This window comes from Halichondria panicea, chromosome 1 (genome assembly GCF_963675165.1).
Source record: "Halichondria panicea chromosome 1, odHalPani1.1, whole genome shotgun sequence".
Classification (NCBI taxonomy): Eukaryota; Metazoa; Porifera; class Demospongiae; order Suberitida; family Halichondriidae; genus Halichondria; species Halichondria panicea.
Genome location: NC_087377.1, coordinates 3,930,350 through 3,948,551, shown reverse-complemented (window position 1 = coordinate 3,948,551; position 18,202 = coordinate 3,930,350). Strand labels below are relative to the sequence as shown.

Genomic DNA, 18,202 nt, shown 5'->3' with positions numbered 1-18,202 from the left:
GCTGAACCACGAATATTTTGTCCCCCGAAAATTACTCGCTATACGGTATATAGTATTACTACAGCACATTAATTTCAATACTTTCTATTCCATAATACCGGTAGTCTGTATAATTATGTATACAGGCCATCTCCTGATGAAATAATTAAGGCCATAGCTAAATTATAGGCCATCTCTCAGATCGAGTTTATTTCCCACAATAAGAATGGGGGTATATTGGGGCAATAATATTTAATTTCAGGATACCATTTTGCTCAAACTATCTCAAAAGAGGCTGGACCTACAAGCGAAATGGATATGAAAATGGTCGAAGTCGAATAATCTTCTTGATTGATATGCTGAGTCTCATAAGCGCAGAGAGATAGACTTTCCGCCCACCATTACATTGGCAGCGTAGTTATCGAGCACAGTATATAGGAATGCAATAGTTATAAAGCTGATAATCGTCATCATTTTGCTTGCATCTCCAACAAGAACCAATTATATGTCTTGAAATACACACACTGCATCGTCATCTAAAATTTGAGAAACATGTAATATATAGTGCTCTCTAGCAGTTAATTGATGTGTGTAGCTTCGCGAAGCAGTTCAAGAAAACCTATACCTGAAGATTTTATTAAAATATGAGAATCGTTGTGAAGTCAAGCCAGTATTCTTTCACCCTACATTAGCTGCTTACATTGAAGGGGTGGGACGGGTGTACTTGTGCAGGGGAGGATTGTACTAAGTTACCAGCTGGTTTTTCCTCTTGTTGTAACATCTCACTGATTACTACAACATTTTTTGAGTGAATTCACAAATACAGCATAAATTAATCAGTTGTGAATCACTCACCAATTCTACAAACTTGGTCAGCTATATAATTATGGAGATCCTTCTTGTAGCTCCAGAATAATCTCAATAAGATGTCCATACCTCTTCTGTTTTGATTTTGATAAGCTATCTTTATAGCTGGAGTCTAGATGTGATATATATAGAGCTGCTACAATACATGTATAGCTGCTAGGAGGGGGGGGGCTGGATTTGTGCACCTGTTGAATACACATTTTAATTTCTCCACTCATCTCACTCCACTCATCCCAACAAATCAGTTACCCAACGTTACTACCTATAGCATGCACCAAAAGTACATACTCTTTTAGACAATAAAAACAAGTAAAATCATATGCCTCTCAGGAACGTCATAGAACGTACTAAATGAAATGCAGTGGCAGTGAAGTAAATCTATAGCTGCATAATACCACGCTATTTAATAATAAATGTTAATTGATACGCTTTAGTTCAGTAAGGTGACCCATCGAGGATGTGAGCAATCTTGAATACATCTCCCAGAAACTCCTCGAAATCTCTCAACAGTTCCTCAGTGGTCCAATTGTATGGCTCCCTCAGTTCCCCCCCAGGCAGTCGCACTCCCTCAATCCCTTCCATGTAGTAGTACTTGTCTCGTGAAGGATGGGTGCTGCTAATGTTTTTTGGGAATATCTTCTGAGCCCAAAGCTGCATGAAGGGAGAGTTAGAGTTATAACCCTGTATAGCAGGTGCATGCATGTGCTCCTGCATGGTTAATTGTATTCATCAATAATGTTACTTTAGTAATTACATGCCTATATAGCATACATTAATACGATCAATAACTAATTGTACAGATATCTGTTATACATGCAAGTGCTATAATCATGATAGGAACAGTGGAACCTCCCATAACAGACCCTCCCACTAGAGGACAACTTCTCTATAAAGGACACTAGCTATGGCAGGATTGAAATCACTATATCTAAGTACACAGAAACAACCTCCCACAAGCAGACCTTCTTGATTCCAGACAAAGGGACAAAACAGGAAACGATATCCACATTCTAATTATGGTATAGGAGGTCATTTGTAATAATAATTGCTAATCATACTACCATTACTGCATATATACTGCAAAGAATGCTTTGATTTCAGCAAGTTCCTTATAATGAACTAGGGTCCATATAAAAATACAGACAATACATGAACATAAATTATATATATACTATCTATAATTTCTTGGCTTGATATGGTACTTTGAATGAACCTTCAAAAGAGGACAAAAGCTCTGCTCCCAAAGTGTCCTTATTCGGAGGTCCACTGTATATAATTATTTCATCATGCATGCACATAATTAGTATAAGTGTTAACAGTATGGCTAAGAGTGTAATATGGGATTAATAGCACGATCGAGTAACAAGCAATGGCAAGGATATACTAATTGCACGAGGCGTAGCCGAGTGCTATTAACCTTGCCAGTGCTTGTTATGAGTGCTATTAATCCCTTATTGCACGAGTAGCCATTATTGATTGTTAATCGTTTGTGATGCAGTTTTAAGGACATTTTTAGCTGCAGTTTCAGTAACAAAATTAGCCGCGGCCGTTATTCGAACGTGTGGTCGTCAAGGTAACGATGTGCAATTACTGATACGCAATTAATCACTGTACGAATCACAGTGAATAATAGGACCATATGCAATTAATAATAAATTTAATGAGCATTACATATTTAGCTGGTTTAAGCTTTAGGAAAGGCACAACATAATTATGTACCTTAAGGTGACATAATTATTTTCGCGTGCATGTATTAATTTCTGGAGTAAAATCGCTGTACTTGCAGATAATGAAAATGTTCATTAAAACCACTTGCGAGTAATTAGAAACGCTATATGAAAAACATTAATTTCACAACTTAAGCAGAATTTAGCAGAATTTAATACCAGCAAAATAAAGTGAAACAAATCTACCTGTGAAAAAAATTACGTCACTTTAAGGTATTATACGTACCTCAACTTCTTTCCTTGAGTAGTCAAACTCCAATATATCCACTCCTTCATTCAGTGGAGCACTGTCGACAACAGCTTGCTTTGTGTCATAATAGTCTAAGACATCAACATCATACCGGGCTAAAATCCACCTGCATAATTTGTATATACATCGACGCATAGAAAGACAATGTGACAATGTAAACAGTACAGCAAAAAATAAGAACTCTGGACATACTTTTTCTCTGGTTTCCATTCGTACTGCCTTTGCACACGCTGTCGAATAAACTCAACTTTCCAAGAGCTTTCATTATTTGGTGATGAGCCCCGAAGAATGACATTAAGTTTTCTATTAGGACTGGAAATGTTTAAGAGGGTTACCAGGTGATCAACACGCAAGAAGGCAACTCACAGTCTGCATAAAGCATCAGTAATATTTCGGGCCATCTGAAACGGTATACTGTTTTGGTGCTCAGCCAACAAGATACACTCAGTACAGTCAGAGATCCTGAAGTCATACTTCCTAAGATTATAAGATTAAAGTATAATAATCAGTATTGTAGAATGCGGAGGCGGAATAATTGATGCAATATGTGTTGTACTGGCCTCGTTCCCAGGCTGATTCTTCTGAAGTTGAAAAATATGACCTGGTATATTTGATTGTATCTGGGCTTGGTTAAGACAAAAGCAGAGATTCTTCACATTTTGTTTCCTATCATAATTATTTCTCCGTATAAGTTTAATACCGTAATTTTGCTCTGTGCATGTATGCCCTCAAGTAATCATCTAGCCACAGATTATCTAGTTATGTAGCTATAGCTATGGCAAGTTTAAGTTGTTCAGATTAAGTATACATAGTCTTGCTGAAGCAAGAAGCCTCACTCTCATTGCAGACCAGGCCCATGCAGGCTCTCAGCTTCTGCATGTTAGAAGGGAGAAACGTCTGTGTTTTGTTTGCATGGTTTCAACGTGGTACTATGGCAATTAATTAAGTCTCTTTGCTATGAATTGCTGCCCTTTGTGATGAACTAAAAGCTAATATATAGATATATTAGGCCCGTATAGGACCAACATCACTGCTGGCCCTTATGGACATGACATTGTGTGTTAATTATTCTTCAGTGAAAAATCTCTGCTTTTGTTTTTTAGTCCAGATACAATCATTGTCACTCACTCAATACTAGGCCTATAGTTGGCGACCTATAGCGTTATTTTAGAGACAACTCGACCTGGGAATGAGACTAGTGTTGTACATGCATGCACGCATTATAAGAACAGCAGCAGAGTTACTACAATGGAAACAGCATGCATTGAAATGTGGAAACAGGCATTCACATGCAGTGACATGCAGTGTCCGGTAACCTATTGTGCATTGCATAGGGGCGTATAATAATTATTACCGTCCTGGTAGAGCAGTATTTAATCTTGCTCTCTTTTCAATGGCTGGTTTTCTGTACACTGCATCCAGGCAAAACATGTCACCATCTTCATATGCAGCAATGACAGCTGAGTATCTCCCTTCATCTTGACCCTCAACTTTAAACGTCACAGATATTTTAGTGACCTCTTTCCCGAGCTGCTCTTTCCCAGCAAACAGTTGTCCAACATCAGCTTCTTCCACTCTGGGTAAAGCAAGTATGACAAACATGCAGTCAAAATGATATGCATAATTACTCGGTGTTAAAGGCCGTTTTTCGAAGCAATCTAGAACTTATCCAGTCCTCACTAGTTGAGTTAGCAGGAAGTATCATCTCTGGCTTTAGTTTCCAGTACAAATGTCCAAACCTGGGATAATTATATACCTTAGATTTTATAACAGTCATGGAGATTGGCTTGGATCTATCAACATTCATGCATGTCTCTTATACAGTAAAGCAATGTGTAAAAATCATCATTATATTTATTCCTCATGGCTGATGCAGTGTGCACACGCTCAAACGAGGTAAATTAGAGATTACCAAATTTTGTCAGATGTCAATAGCCCTGCGCTAATTATACTTGAATAATTTTTAGAACAATAGGCAAAATTAATTGCAAAACACTATTGCGCATGCGCAGAATGGCTCTAAATACATCTAAAAATGTTGTTTAAAGTCTTCAAAGCTCCTCAAGCATCAAATCTCACAAGAAAGAGAAAGGTTTCAATCCACTTGTAGGAAGAAAGAGAGCTATAGAAGACAAATTTATATTGTTCATGTTATTACATTGTTTATTTTCCAAATTGTTAGAAAATTTTGTCAAAAACAGACTGAAAAACTTGAATAATAGGTGAGATTTCTGAATAATAGGGAAGAAAAGTGAGAATAAAAGATTTGAATAATAGGCAATATTAATAGCTCAGGCCTATAGGCGTCAATAATCGTCAGTTAACCCTTTCCCGGCTTTAATTAAAACAAAATAATACAGAATAAATACATGTTTTTCTTTAAAAATCCATATCTTATGAACCATACATTGAAATCACTCGTAACTATTTCCTACAGGTAGCCCAGACCCCGGGGGTACCATGACATCATCATCGTTACCTAGCAACTGACCACCCCCAACTAATTAGCGATTTTTACAAACATTCACAATTATGTACACAAACAATATTATACGAAGGCACAAAGTGACTATAGACACTAAGTAAGTGTTCTCAATGTTCTCACGGTGACATAGTTCGATCAGGATCTGCCGAAACTTCTCTGCGAGGTCGTATCAGCAGACGCCCTTTTCCCGGGAAACGTTCTTCACCTACACACACGTTGACAAGTTCAATGGTGGCTCATGATATCCACTGCTGTACTAACTAGCCTAAGCAAACCTATACTGAAGCTATCCTGAAGCTATCAGAATACAGTATGTTGTACAAATGCTACTCTAGACTTACCAGATCCAGAAACTTGGTCCAGCTCCTTCAGGCTCCTCAGGCTCTTTATTTTTTAGCTTGAGGTAGCTTCCTACCTAGCTACGATCCCAGTCACTGTCCTCTCACTCTACAAGGCCATAAGCATCGATATTCTCACTGTCTAGCAGCTCTAGAGCCCCACTGAGGTTGTACTACAAAGATCTTGAAGTCATCATCAAACGGTCACTTTTCTTTCGACGGTACTGCACAAAGCGTACCTCGAAGCAAGATGTTGAAAATACCATGTGAAAGAGCAGCTCAATGCGCATGTGCTGGTACCTACAGTGTGTGCATAGCTCCAACACAGCCTGCACAGCACATTTTTGAATAATCTCGGTCTGCTGGACGACATATGTCGTCCAAAGCCGGGAAAGGGTTAAAAGTGCATATAATGCACAAATAAAACAAGATTGATCGCAGAATCAGTGAACCTTGCAAAGTTGAGCTATAGAGTCGGTTGTTTGTGCCTGACAAAAGTAAAGTGCTAAGTCAGAAATGAGCCCCATCACCATAGCTTTCTAGAGTGGGTGGGGCTCATTGCTAAGGGGTGGTACAGTATGCATGTACTCTATACAGTTTGTTTATTTTTGTGTGTGTGCATGTGTGTGTGTGTGTGTGTGTGTGTGTGTGTGTGTGTGTGTGTGTGTGTGTGTGTGTGTGTGTGTGTGTGTGTGTGTGTGTGTGTGTGTGTGTGTGTGTGTGTGTGTGTGTGTGTGTGTGTGTATGTGTGCATGTGTGTGTGTACTTGTGTATATATGTGTGTCTAGGCTGTTACATAGCTGCTCGATCAATGAAGTAAAGGATCTTTGCTGCCCGCGGTGCTCACTAATTGCTCAGTACTTGTACAATTAAAATTAATTATGTACTTTTAATTAATTTATGGCACCTTGCTTCAAGTCCAACTTTGAAGTCTCCCTTACTGCTACTTTCCTCAATGCTACTAAAGAAATCTGCCAGACTGTGGGGGCGTGGAACATTCTGCAAGATACGTGAGAATCGAGTTGTCCTCGCTGCTGCTAATCTGTGTGTGTGTGTGTGTGTGTGTGTGTGTGTGTGTGTGTGTGTGTGTGTGTGTGTGTGTGTGTGTGTGTATAAGTACAGATGAAGTACAATGCCTTATTGTCATGATGTTTACTTTTCAGGTTGTACTGATTCATCTCCAAATGTGTAGTATTCTAGTCCAGAAGCAAGTTGAGGAAGAAATCTTCGACACGGTATATCGCTAATTTTATTGGCAGTGACGCGAGCAGCCTCAGAGGTACATAAAAAGCTGCAGCTTACAAATACCTATAAGTAACAAAGTAAATTGTACCAAGGATATAGCTTTACTCAGTATTTAATTTATTATAATTATGTATTACCCTTGGATCTTTCCAGTCGTACTTCCTAGCAAGACTATTAGCTAGGGTGATCTCCTTCATTTCATACAGAGCATCAATAACATCCTTCCAGCAAGCATCAGGCTTCATCCTCAACCACTTGTCAAAGGCCTCCTGTTTTTGTCGATCAATATCCCCCTGGAAATTTCTCTCTATCTTATCGTTTTCAAACTTTTCCACTCCCATACTGATCATAAGCAGTTGCCAGTCAACAACAGAGTCAAGTTTCTTCAACATATCTTTCATCACAGGCCTCGACTTCATATGTGGCTTTGAATTCCCTGTGGATGAATTTACTCAGCTATAATAGAATACATAAATGTACCAACCTTTCTGATCATTGCTGAAGCCCTGATAGCAAGCCATTTTAGACTCTCTCTATAAAAACTTTATTCTGCCACAACAGAAACAATGACACCCTTTAAAGGAAAGTGGGCAGACTCTCTGCATGCATGTGTTTGTGCCTGCACAATGACTATGGTGGGTGGGGCTCATTGCTGACTCAGCACTTTACTTTGTCAGGCACAATTGCAAACAAGGGACTCTAGCTCAGCTTTGCAAGGTTCACTGATTCTGCAATTGCTCCACTATGTACTGTACTCTATCTATAGATTAATTGAGCCCATGCAGTATAATGTGTGCAGTTAACTCTAGCTGTGTAGTTCTGGCTATAGGCCCTGATGCTTTTTTCATCCATTATTCTATTCTTCAATTCTTGGTTTTTTTTTATTCTTTTGTATATGTGCCTATTATAAAAATTCCAAATTAAAACGTAGGCATAAACCTGCACTCAACTGACACAAGCCATAATTAATAAAATTATGATTAGTCTTGCTGACTCTAATATCAGGAGCACTTAATTATACTGAATATTCATCTTCAGCCATTTTTTGCCATGAGAAGGTCGTTAGCAAAATTTAAAGTAATGATCTTTACCAAAAATGGACATTGTTGCCCCAATTATTCTTTAGAGACTAAAATTATTCCGAGCATAATTTATCAAGGCCTAGTTCTAGGAAAAAACGGAAATAGATTACACTCGCTTAAAATCGAATGATTTTATAGACAGTTTGGTTTCTCCTCTTGTTGTAACATCTCTAAAAAAAATAAATTCACAAATACTGCATAAATTAATCAGTTGTGAATCACTCACCAGTTCTACAAACTTGGTTAGCTATATAGGGATCCTTCTCTAGCTCCAGAATAATCTCAATAAGATGTCGATACCTTCTGTTTTGATTTTGATAAGCTATGATATCTTTATAGCTGGAGTCCAGATGTGATATAGAGCTGCTACAATACATGTATAGCTGCTAGGGGGAGGGGGGGGGGCTGGATTTTGGCACATGTTGACTACAAATTTAAATTTTCCACTCATCCCAACAAATCAGTCACCCAAGTTCACTCTACCTATAGCATGCACCAAAAATGTATACTCTCTTAAAACAAGTAAAAACATAATTATGCCTCAGTCTCAGGAACGTCATATAGAACGTACTAAATGAAATACAGTGGCAGTGAAGTAAATCTATAGCTGCATAATTATAATAAATACCATAATTTTTATCTTAGTATAAAACCACGCTATTTAATAATAAAATTAATGTTAATTGATATGCTTTAGTTCAGTAAGGTGACCCATCGAGGATGTGAGCAATCTTGAAAGCATCTCCCAGAAACTCCTCGAAATCTCTCAACAGTTCCTCAGTGGTCCAATTGTACGGCTCCCTGAGTTCCCCCCCAGGCAGTCGCACTCCCTCAATCCCTTCCATGTAGTAGTACTTGTCTCGTGAAGGCCTGGTACCGCTAACGTTTTTTGGGAATATCTTTTGACCCCAAAGCTGTCGGGAGAGTTAAAGTTTCATACAGCAGTATGCGTGCAATAGTGAGTCATGTATGATAATTATTATCATATACAGCAAGAGTAGACAAGAGTGAGAGTGTTGAATAGCATTTGCCTAATACGTACTGTGTCATTGTGCACGTAGCTATCAGTACTATTATGTTAGCAACACTTCTCAGAAACAGTAACATGCACTTTCCCTGATTCATTCACCTATATATACACAATGGTATTAGCACAATCTTTATTATGAAGACAACTATACTCACATAATTATTTGTGGTAGTCTACTCTCTACCTACAGTGCATCTAGTCTATACATGTAGCTATTATATAGAATAGGTGAGATTGGAACATTTCTAAGAAATTGAGCTGATACCATTGTATAATCATAGGAATAAAAATCATAGGAATAAAATTAGCTACAATATCCAAAAATATTTCCCAAAAATATTTCCCCAAAAGTTGTTATTGTACAGTGGGAAATAATTTTACGTGAAAATGTGCAGTGGCGTGTACAATGGGGGGCTCTTTGGGGGCTTGAGCACCCCCCTGTCTTCCCAGACAACCATGAAACTAATCCTATCACTCAGTAGCTAGCTAGCTAACTGTGCACAGCTCTATCTCGATTACAAGTCATGACCACGCCCAATTGAGCATGCGCAATCAGTATTGCCATTCTAATCAAGAGTAGTGTGGGTGATGTAATCTACTTTCTTGATAGATGACATCACCCAAACTTGGATTGGTCAGTGTGCAAATTCCAAGCTTGTGACAGATACAGGAAGTCACGTTACTCTCCGCATACATCTGATGTACAGTATGCCTACTCTCCTCTACGTATACTCTTGTTGTTATGTAATGCATAATAGCTGATCAAGATCCTCTGCACTCTCCCAGTCACCTCTTGCTCCACTGAGAGATACTGAGAAGCAATGACTAACACTAGAATGACTGGACACCCCCATTGCAGTGATTGACCAGTTTGCTATAGGATGTACCCCAGGAGAAGTAGTGCATGGAGATCCTACAAGATGACTGACTCATAATTATGTCTTATTATCACGCTATGCATGTATTAGATCCCATTTGAGTGTATTTAGCAGGAAACTATGAGCTATAGTACCGGTACTATAGATTGCTCTGGGCTACAAACTACAACATTATACATTGTATTGTCATTTACAAGAATATACACATGTAATAACATAAAAATTACTGTAGCTAGATGCTTTGTCTAGTATCATAGTAACAGAACTAGAATGGAAGAGAGAAGCTCTAGAAGAGAATAGTAGGAGCCGCTCTTTTCTTGGGCAGTGTGCTGTACTTTTTTGCTGCAAGGCTGCATGGGGGAGGAGCTGGATGTATGAAAGATGCGCTGAAATAAATGCGGGGGCGTAAAATTGCGCTCGCTATGTGCGCCCCATTTTTTCTGTACTCTTGAGCACCCTCCTGCTTCAATCTCTAGAAACGCCCCTGAATGTGGGTGATTGTATTTAATCAATTATCTCCGGAACTAAATTATTTCTACAAATTTTTCTATCAAAAGTTAGACAGCTTTACTCCGTGTAATTTTTGGACCTTAGCCGTAAGATCTTCTTCAAATCTCTCCCTAACCAAAAGCACTAAAAAGTGAGCACTGCGAAGGATGTGTAGATATTGAACCTTTCATAAGATAGCCAATCGATGTTGTGACAAAATTCCTAACCTTACAACCGGAAACCGTTGGCCTTTTCTCTCCCTAACCGATTACCCACTATAACAATTGTTTACTGCCGGTTTTATTAATCACCACAAACCCACCACCTTTATGTTGACATGGAATATGTTAAATATAGGCTTATTCATTCACTTGCAGCAACATATCCCCAGCAACTGCATGCATGGGCTCCTAAATATAGACATAATAAAATTATACTAGCCTCGGTCTGTTTTAAAAACGAAGTAAGTAAAACCTTCCAACAAAAGGACACCTCCAAATAACAGACAAAACTTCCTGCACCAACTTGTCTGTTACTCAGAGGTTATATTACAGTATACAACCATTGTATTATGCAAGTGCTATAATAGGATCAATAACCTATTGTACATACAGTCATGCAGGTATATTGTACAAATGCTATATATGTACACATCGAGATCATGAGTTATGGGATGAGCTTTGCATGCATATAGCTACTTTATAGTAACTCAAAGATAATCATAAGAAGGCATACACAACAAACCTCAACTTCTTTTCTTGAGTAGTCAAACGCAATATCCACTCCTTTCAGTGGGGCAGTGTCGACAACATCCTGATTATTGTCATACTCAAAGACGTCGACATCGTACCGGGCCAAACTCCACCTGAGTGTGTGCATGAGTGTACATGAACGGTTTTATAAAATGACAGTGTTAGGGGGGTTAGGGGATATGGTTACGCGGGAATATAGTAGAAGGGTAAGAATTATTCATGACAAATCTTTCTCACTTTCATTTCCCTATACGCTGAGGTTTAGGGGTTAGATGTATATAGAGGGTTAGGGTTATAGGGGACGTTAGGGGTATATAGAGATATGGTAGGTACATGCATGCACCTAAAACCACTTACTTTTTCTCTGGTTTCCATTTGTACTGCCTTTGCACACGTTGTCGAATGTGCTTGACTTTCCAAGTGCTCTCATTATTTGGAGATGATCCACGGAGAATGACACGAAGTCTTCCATCGAGACTGTGTCAATTAATAATAAGATGACCAACGTTTTTCTACGCAACTTACAGTCTGTACAAATATTGTGCAGTGGTTTTGGCAATCTGATATGGTATACTGTTCTTATGTTCACACAAGATACATTCAGTACCATCTGATACTCTCAGGTCATACTTCCTAAGGGAAAAAAACACAGTGAAAACTGAAATCATACAGGTAGTGCATTTGTTGATACTTACCGTCCTGGTAAAGCAATGTCTAATTTTGCTTTATTTTTAATCTGTGTTTCTCTGTATACAGCATCCACTCGAAAATCATCTTCATTTGATGTAATATGAGCTGAGTATCTTCCTTCATCTTGGCCTTCCACTACAAAAGTCAAGGTTATTCTAGTGAGCTTTTTCCCGAGTACTTCCTTGTCAATGAATAGTCGCTTAACATCAGCTTCTTCCACTCTGGTTAAGGTACCTTAAGCATAAAATAACGATACCAAACAACACTATCGCATCTTACTGGGTGTTGAAAGACCTGTATCGAAGCAATTGAGATCGCCTCCAACTCTGGTTCGTTGAGTTAGCGGGAAGTACATTTTCTGGCTTCATTTTTAAGTATAAAGACCCAAACCTGTGAAATTTTTTGAAAATGCATTACAATGGGCACTTAATATATGTTATATATACCTTGCTTCTAATCCTACTCTGAAGTCGCCCTTACTGCTGCTATCTTCAATGCTCCTGAAGAAATCTTTCAGGCTGTGAGGACGTGGTTTGGTCAGTAAGAGATGCGAGAAATATGCTGTTCTTTCAACAGCTGATCTGTGTGTGTGGGTATATGTGTGCATGGGGGTATATACATGCAGATGCAGTGCAATACTCTACCCAGCTATAAACCTTTCATTAATTGGTCGTACTGATCCATCTTCTAAAGTGTAGTAATCTAGTCCAGGATTAAGTGTAGGAAGAAATCTTCGACACGGTATATCACCAACTCTCTTGGCAGTGATACAAGCAAACTTAGAGGTACTTAAGAAGGTCCATGTCACAGATACCTGCATGCATGCAACGAATTAATGCATGTATAATACAGTTGTATGTATAATTTGACAAGCCATGAGTGAATGTACACATGCATGTATACATACCCTTGGATCTTCCCAGGCATACTTCCTAGTAAGTATACTAGCTAGAGTGATCTCTTCAATTTCATACAGAGCATCAATAACATCCTTCCAGCAAGCATCAGGTTTCATCCTCAACCACTTGTCAAAGGCCTCCTGTTTTTGTCGATCAGTATCATTTTGGAAATTCTTCTCTATCTTATCATTTTCAAACTTTTCCACTCCCATGTTGATCATAAGCAGTTGCCAGTTATTAACGACAGACTTGAGTTCCTTCAACAAATCAATCAGCAGAGGCCTCGACTTCGAATGTGGCTTCCCTGTGTGGAAAAATTTACTCAGCTGTAATAATTATTGGAAATATAGAGATCAACTATAATTTAAATGTACCAACCTTTCTGATCATTGCCGAGAGCTCTTGTTACGCCCTGCTGATAGCTAGCCATTTTAGACTTCTCTATAAAAGCTATATAGAGCTATGAAGTGTTTATTCTGCCACACAATGACACCCCTTTAAAGGAATGTGTGGGCCTGTCACGCATGCAAACAAACCATGCATTATGTGCGCACAGGTGTACGCACAGTCATGCATGCAAACGGCAGTAATATAAATGTATATAAATACATGTATAATATTGATTTTATATCAGCAAAAGAATTAAGTAAATCTGCAATGATGCATAATGCACGAGCATAATAATTTTATAATTATAGCACTCAACCGAGAGCATTTTATTTATATCATTCGAATGAACCAGCATGCGCACGCATTGGATATAATAATTTATAGCTATAAGTATAATTACAAAGCTGTTCAAGCTATAAATTGGTTTAAGCTTAGAAAAAAGCTATCGTAATCGTTCTAATTATAGAACCTGTAAAAGATGATTATTAATTTTTTTCTAGATTTATATGGTGGTGGTATAATTATAGGCGTTACAAAAGAGGGCGTCCAAACCGAGGCTGGTGCTATAATTAGGACGTACGGTACCTATATAATTATAGCTTCGATTGCAAGCTGCACTTCTGAATGATGAATCACAAGTATTAGTTAATTCAACTAACAACTTAATGTACACTTACTGTGTCAGTGCTTGAAGTACAGTTGCATAATACAATTTTAGTACAGTTAAATGAGAGCGAATGCCATTAATTGGCTGTATGTATGGTTGATCAGATAATGCATAATAATTATAAATGTTTTATTAAACCTAAAAATTGCGAGGTTGATCACTCGGAGCAAAAATCGCAAAACAAATCTAAACTGAATACTCCTTGCCAAGATGCACTAGTTATAATACAGAACGCAAATGGTCAAATTGTCTGTTGATTTGGTTTATTCACAGGTTAATTTTCACCTAATAAAAGGCTGGTCACCCGCAAAATATACGGTAATCATTTTTTATTGACAGTCCACCACTTCAGTGTAATTATGCTTTGTGGCCTATAGCTACATCTGACGTACAATTAATTAAGTATTAAAATGACAGAAAGCATTTTAGTTTAGTAAGGTGATCCATCGAGGATGTGAGCAATCTTGAATGCATCTCCCAGAAACTCCTCGAAATCTCTCAACAGTTCTTGAGTGGTCCAATTGTACGGCTCCCTGAGTTCCCCCCCAGGCAGTCGCACTCCCTCAATCCCTTCCATGTAGTAGTACTTGTCTCGTGAGGGGTGGGTGCTGCTAATGTTTTTTGGGAATATCTTCTGAGCCCAAAGCTGAAGGGAAAGTTAAAGTTAGAGTTATAGTACTGCATGTGCTCCTGGCTATATATTCATCAATAACGTTACTGTTATGCCTATACAGCATATATACATTAATACGATCAATAACCAATTGTACAGATATCTGTTATACATGCATGAAGTGCTATAATAATTATACTAGAGCAGCTAAAGTGCTAACCCTCAGCTAAATATTTTTATAGTAGAAGCATGGAGAAACAGGCTAAGTATAGCAAGTAGCATGAGCAATGACATTTTTTCGTTCCTGGTACAGGGTCACTTCAGCTGCAAATATTTACCTTGAGGAAAAGGCGCATGTAGAAGCTAGAGGCCAACGTGCAAGTTCAAGCTTATACGACAACGAAGCTTTAACATCGAAGTCTTCCATTGTTAAAGCTAATAACTTGTTGTGTGCATGAAGGCTATATAAACAAGATGCACATAGATAGAGCATTATACTGTAACATTATTTTGCTGGTTTAGTAATTAAGGCACAACATACGTACCTCAACTTCTTTCCTTGAGTAGTCAAACTCCAATATATCCACTCCTTCATTCAGTGGGGCACTGTCGACAACAGCTTGCTTTGTGTCATAATAGTCTAAGACATCAACATCATACCGGGCTAAAATCCACCTGCATGTATATACATTGCATGACGCATAGAAAGCACAATATATTATGTAACAATGTACACATTTATAACGAACTCTGGACATACTTTTTCTCCGGTTTCCATTTGTACTGCCTCTGCACACGCTGTCGAATGATCTCAACTTTCCAAGAGCTCTCATTGTTAGGTGATGAGCCCCGAAGAATGACGTTAAGTTTTTTATTAGGACTGGAAATGTTTAAGGGTTATCAGGTGATCAACATGCATATAGAAAACTCACAGTCTGCATAAAGCATCAGTGATGGTTCGGGCCATCTGATAGGGTATACTGTTTTGGTGCTCCGCCAGCAAGATGCACTCAGTACAGTCAGATATCCTCAAGTCATACTTCCTAAGATAAAAAATAGTGTGGCGTGCGGGAGTGAAATAATGTGGAAGCTACAACACGTGTTTCACAATGTCGATTGGGCATGCATCACAAGGACAGTAATTCTAGCTAGCGCAGCTTTTACCTTCTGGCCACAGTAATTGCTTTTAACGCTAATGTATACGTACGTGCAGAGTGTCTTTATAATCGCTTAAAGATATCTGTTAATCCGGAAATGTTACGTGTTCGGATGGAGCCTCAGCTAGGTCTACTGTAGTCGTTGGGTTTGTTAATTTGTCTTGCATGTTTCTGATATATCGGACCTAGATACCATATAATTATAGCGGCAACAATGGAAGGGCCCCTAGGTCTATATAGAACGCTAAATTTATAGTTTATTGCTCCCAGAACATAACTATTACGAGCCATAAAAATAAATCTATGACTCCGGGCTTCTTTGCTGACTTTGCTGTGATTTCTAGTCCACAGTACATGTCTCATGCACCACTAAAACTCATGCACCACTAAAACTCAGTTATTAAAAGTTTCAGCATGCCTCTATATAGTTTACATATAGCTGCATGTACCTACATGTACCTTAGCCGGCTTCAACGCTCATGCACTGCAATTATTGTAGAACAGAGTCCTCTGGTTTATGTCAACAGCAGTTCAGTGCTCTACATAGCTTATAATGTAAGTGCTGGTTAGATTAAGTGACACTTATAATTATGTATAGAGACAGTGCTGTGACTCAAGGGTCTTCTTCACATCAATATTGCACGGTCCAATAATAAACCGTACGTCCTTGTTAATTAAAATTAGAATCACTGCTATATCTACTGTGATATGTGATTACTTACCGTCCTGGTAGAGCAACATTTAATCTTGCTCTCTTCTCAGTGGCTGGTTTTCTGTACACAGCGTCCAGATAGAACATGTCACCATCTTCATACGTAGCGATGACAGCCGAATATCTCCCTTCACCTTGACCCTCCACTTTGAACGTCAAAGATATTTTAGTGACCTCTTTCCCGAGCTGCTCTCTCCCAATGAACAGTTGCCCAACATCGGCTTCTTCTACTCTGGTTAAAGTATATAAGAATAACAAACAGTCGAAGTGATATTTAATTTTGCATATTACTCGGTGCTAAAAGCTGATTTTCGGAGCAATTTAGAACTTATCCAGTCCTCACTAGTTGAGTTAGCAGGAAGTATCATCTCTGGCTTCAGTTTCCAGTACAAACGTCCAAACCTGTTAAGGAGTATCATTAATGTTTACCTTGAATCGTACTGTAATTTTAAAATGTGGATCTTGTCAACAAGTCCTATTACAGTGTCATAATTATATATGAGCATCATCTCATAATAATTATTAATGCTTAAAATATTTACAGTCTATCTATACTGTATAGCGAGAAATTTTCGAGGTTTTCGAGGGCAGAGCAGTGAATTAGTGCGAAAATTAAAAAAGAACAAACGTTTCTTCTGAGGGGTTTCGAGCCAATTAGTGAACAATTCCCGCTATAATATTTAAATTACACGGTACCTTGTTTCAAGTCCAACTTTGAAGTCTCCTTTACTGTTACTTTCTTCAATACGGCTAAATAAATCGGACAGACTGTAAGGGCGTGGATAATTCAGTAAGATACGTGAGAATCGAGATGTCCTTTCTGCTACTGATCTGTGTGTGTGTGTGTGTGTGCAGGTTAAGATTATACTTTGTTATTATGGTGCTTTACCTTTCATTCATTGGTTGTACTGATTCGTCTTCAACTGTGTAGTATTCTAGTCCATGATCAAGTGGAGGAAGAAATCTTCGATAGGGTATATCACCAATTTTCCTGGCAGTGATGCGAGCATTATAAGAGGCACTTAGGAAGTTGCAGCTTACGTATACCTGCAGTATGTAACTGAAGTGTATAATATACCAAGGATATAGCTTTATACGTACCCTTGGATCTTTCCAGTCATACTTCCTAGAAAGACGACTAGCCAGAGTGACCTCTTTCATTTCGTACAAAGCATCAATGACATCCTTCCAGCAAGCATCAGGTTTCCTCCTCAACCACTTATCAAAGGCCTCCTGTTTTTGTCGATCAATATCGCACCGGAAATTAATTTCTATTTTATCGTTTTCAGACTTTTTCCCTCCCAAATTGATCATGAGCAGTTGCCAGGTGACAACGGAGTCAAGTTCCTTCAACAGATCCTTCAGTGTAGGCCTCGATTTCATATCTGACTTCCCTGTGAATAAAATCAGCTCAGTTACTGTACAAGTATATAAATAAGTGAAATACAATTGCTATTAACCAACCTTCATGATCATTGATGACAGCTCCCTGAAGGTTTGCCATACTTCACTCTTCTGTACTGTAGCTGTGGAACTAACCACAAAAACAAACAGAGTGGGAAGGCGGTCTTTATTCCAGACCGCCCTCGAAACTCAGAGTATAATTATAGCTCACAAGACTATTAAAGATATTATAGTCTATCTTAGTCCACCTGACTAGGTCTAGCTATCTCTGATAGAGGGCATACAAATGTTTTTTTTTTTGCTGAAAGTAGTCGCTCCTTCTCCTATTTATGTGACTGCATTAATTCTTTTTCGGCTTATGTCGGAGCGACCATTCTTCTGTAATAATCTGGTCCCTGCATGCATGCTTAGCGTTTTCTCTTTCTCTATTTTTTTCTCTTCGAGCTATAGTCATTGCATCGAGGTAACTCAGCAATTAAAATTTTAGCTTATACCCATTGACACACTAACTACACTCATCCCAACAAATCAGTCACCCAATCCCTCCG

At 38.5% G+C, this 18,202-nt stretch overlaps 3 protein-coding genes and 1 long non-coding RNA gene across 6 annotated transcripts; all 4 read right to left on the bottom strand.

Moving 5' to 3' along the window:
• Positions 1–1,171: 1,171 nt before the first annotated feature.
• On the bottom strand, positions 1,172–7,510 carry LOC135335965 (uncharacterized). Its single transcript, XM_064531706.1, has 10 exons — positions 7,376–7,510; positions 7,029–7,327; positions 6,803–6,954; positions 6,554–6,688; positions 4,452–4,562; positions 4,178–4,399; positions 3,190–3,300; positions 3,016–3,135; positions 2,800–2,929; positions 1,172–1,497 (listed from the first exon to the last, which is right to left on the bottom strand). Exons 1-10 carry the CDS (start codon positions 7,410–7,412, stop codon positions 1,282–1,284), a joined length of 1,533 nt encoding a protein of 510 aa, XP_064387776.1. The 5' UTR covers positions 7,413–7,510; the 3' UTR covers positions 1,172–1,281.
• On the bottom strand, positions 5,333–6,391 carry LOC135337512 (uncharacterized). The gene is made up of 2 exons (XR_010395154.1): positions 5,650–6,391; positions 5,333–5,513 (listed from the first exon to the last, which is right to left on the bottom strand). It is a non-coding gene; the product is annotated as an uncharacterized LOC135337512 (long non-coding RNA).
• A 976-nt stretch (positions 7,511–8,486) lies between the features above and the next one.
• On the bottom strand, positions 8,487–13,219 carry LOC135335953 (uncharacterized). 2 transcript variants are annotated; one of them, XM_064531689.1, is made up of 10 exons: positions 13,090–13,219; positions 12,720–13,015; positions 12,469–12,626; positions 12,259–12,393; positions 12,092–12,202; positions 11,818–12,033; positions 11,648–11,755; positions 11,480–11,599; positions 11,115–11,235; positions 8,487–8,887 (listed from the first exon to the last, which is right to left on the bottom strand). In XM_064531689.1, the coding sequence occupies exons 1-10, from the start codon at positions 13,139–13,141 to the stop codon at positions 8,672–8,674; spliced, it is 1,533 nt and encodes a 510-aa protein (XP_064387759.1). In that variant the 5' UTR covers positions 13,142–13,219; the 3' UTR covers positions 8,487–8,671. The 2 variants fall into 2 exon arrangements, with proteins under 2 accessions (XP_064387759.1, XP_064387766.1); XM_064531696.1 differs by having other exon boundaries at positions 12,259–12,330.
• Positions 13,220–14,004: 785 nt separating this feature from the next.
• LOC135335941 (uncharacterized) lies at positions 14,005–17,874 on the bottom strand. Of its 2 annotated transcripts, none has more exons than XM_064531666.1 (10): positions 17,715–17,874; positions 17,352–17,644; positions 17,140–17,297; positions 16,947–17,081; positions 16,542–16,652; positions 16,261–16,482; positions 15,314–15,424; positions 15,142–15,261; positions 14,927–15,056; positions 14,005–14,414 (listed from the first exon to the last, which is right to left on the bottom strand). In XM_064531666.1, the coding sequence occupies exons 1-10, from the start codon at positions 17,752–17,754 to the stop codon at positions 14,199–14,201; spliced, it is 1,536 nt and encodes a 511-aa protein (XP_064387736.1). In that variant the 5' UTR covers positions 17,755–17,874; the 3' UTR covers positions 14,005–14,198. The 2 variants fall into 2 exon arrangements, with proteins under 2 accessions (XP_064387736.1, XP_064387744.1); XM_064531674.1 differs by having other exon boundaries at positions 14,228–14,414; positions 14,923–15,056.
• Positions 17,875–18,202: the final 328 nt, after the last annotated feature.

Coding starts and splice junctions, on each gene's coding strand:
- LOC135335965 (XM_064531706.1), bottom strand. CDS start 7,412: ATGGCTTGCTATCAGGGCTTCAGCAATGATCAGAAAG. Junction 7,328..7,375: donor CTTCAGCAATGATCAGAAAG/GTTGGTACATTT, acceptor ATTCATCCACAG/GGAATTCAAAGCCACATATG. Junction 4,400..4,451: donor AAAACGGCCTTTAACACCGA/GTAATTATGCAT, acceptor TGCTTTACCCAG/AGTGGAAGAAGCTGATGTTG.
- LOC135335953 (XM_064531689.1), bottom strand. CDS start 13,141: ATGGCTAGCTATCAGCAGGGCGTAACAAGAGCTCTCGGCAATGATCAG. Junction 12,394..12,468: donor GTACGACCAATTAATGAAAG/GTTTATAGCTGG, acceptor CCACACACACAG/ATCAGCTGTTGAAAGAACAG. Junction 12,203..12,258: donor AGAGTAGGATTAGAAGCAAG/GTATATATAACA, acceptor AAAATTTCACAG/GTTTGGGTCTTTATACTTAA.
- LOC135335941 (XM_064531666.1), bottom strand. CDS start 17,754: ATGGCAAACCTTCAGGGAGCTGTCATCAATGATCATGAAG. Junction 17,298..17,351: donor ATGACTGGAAAGATCCAAGG/GTACGTATAAAG, acceptor TACATACTGCAG/GTATACGTAAGCTGCAACTT. Junction 15,262..15,313: donor ACTGATGCTTTATGCAGACT/GTGAGTTTTCTA, acceptor AAACATTTCCAG/TCCTAATAAAAAACTTAACG.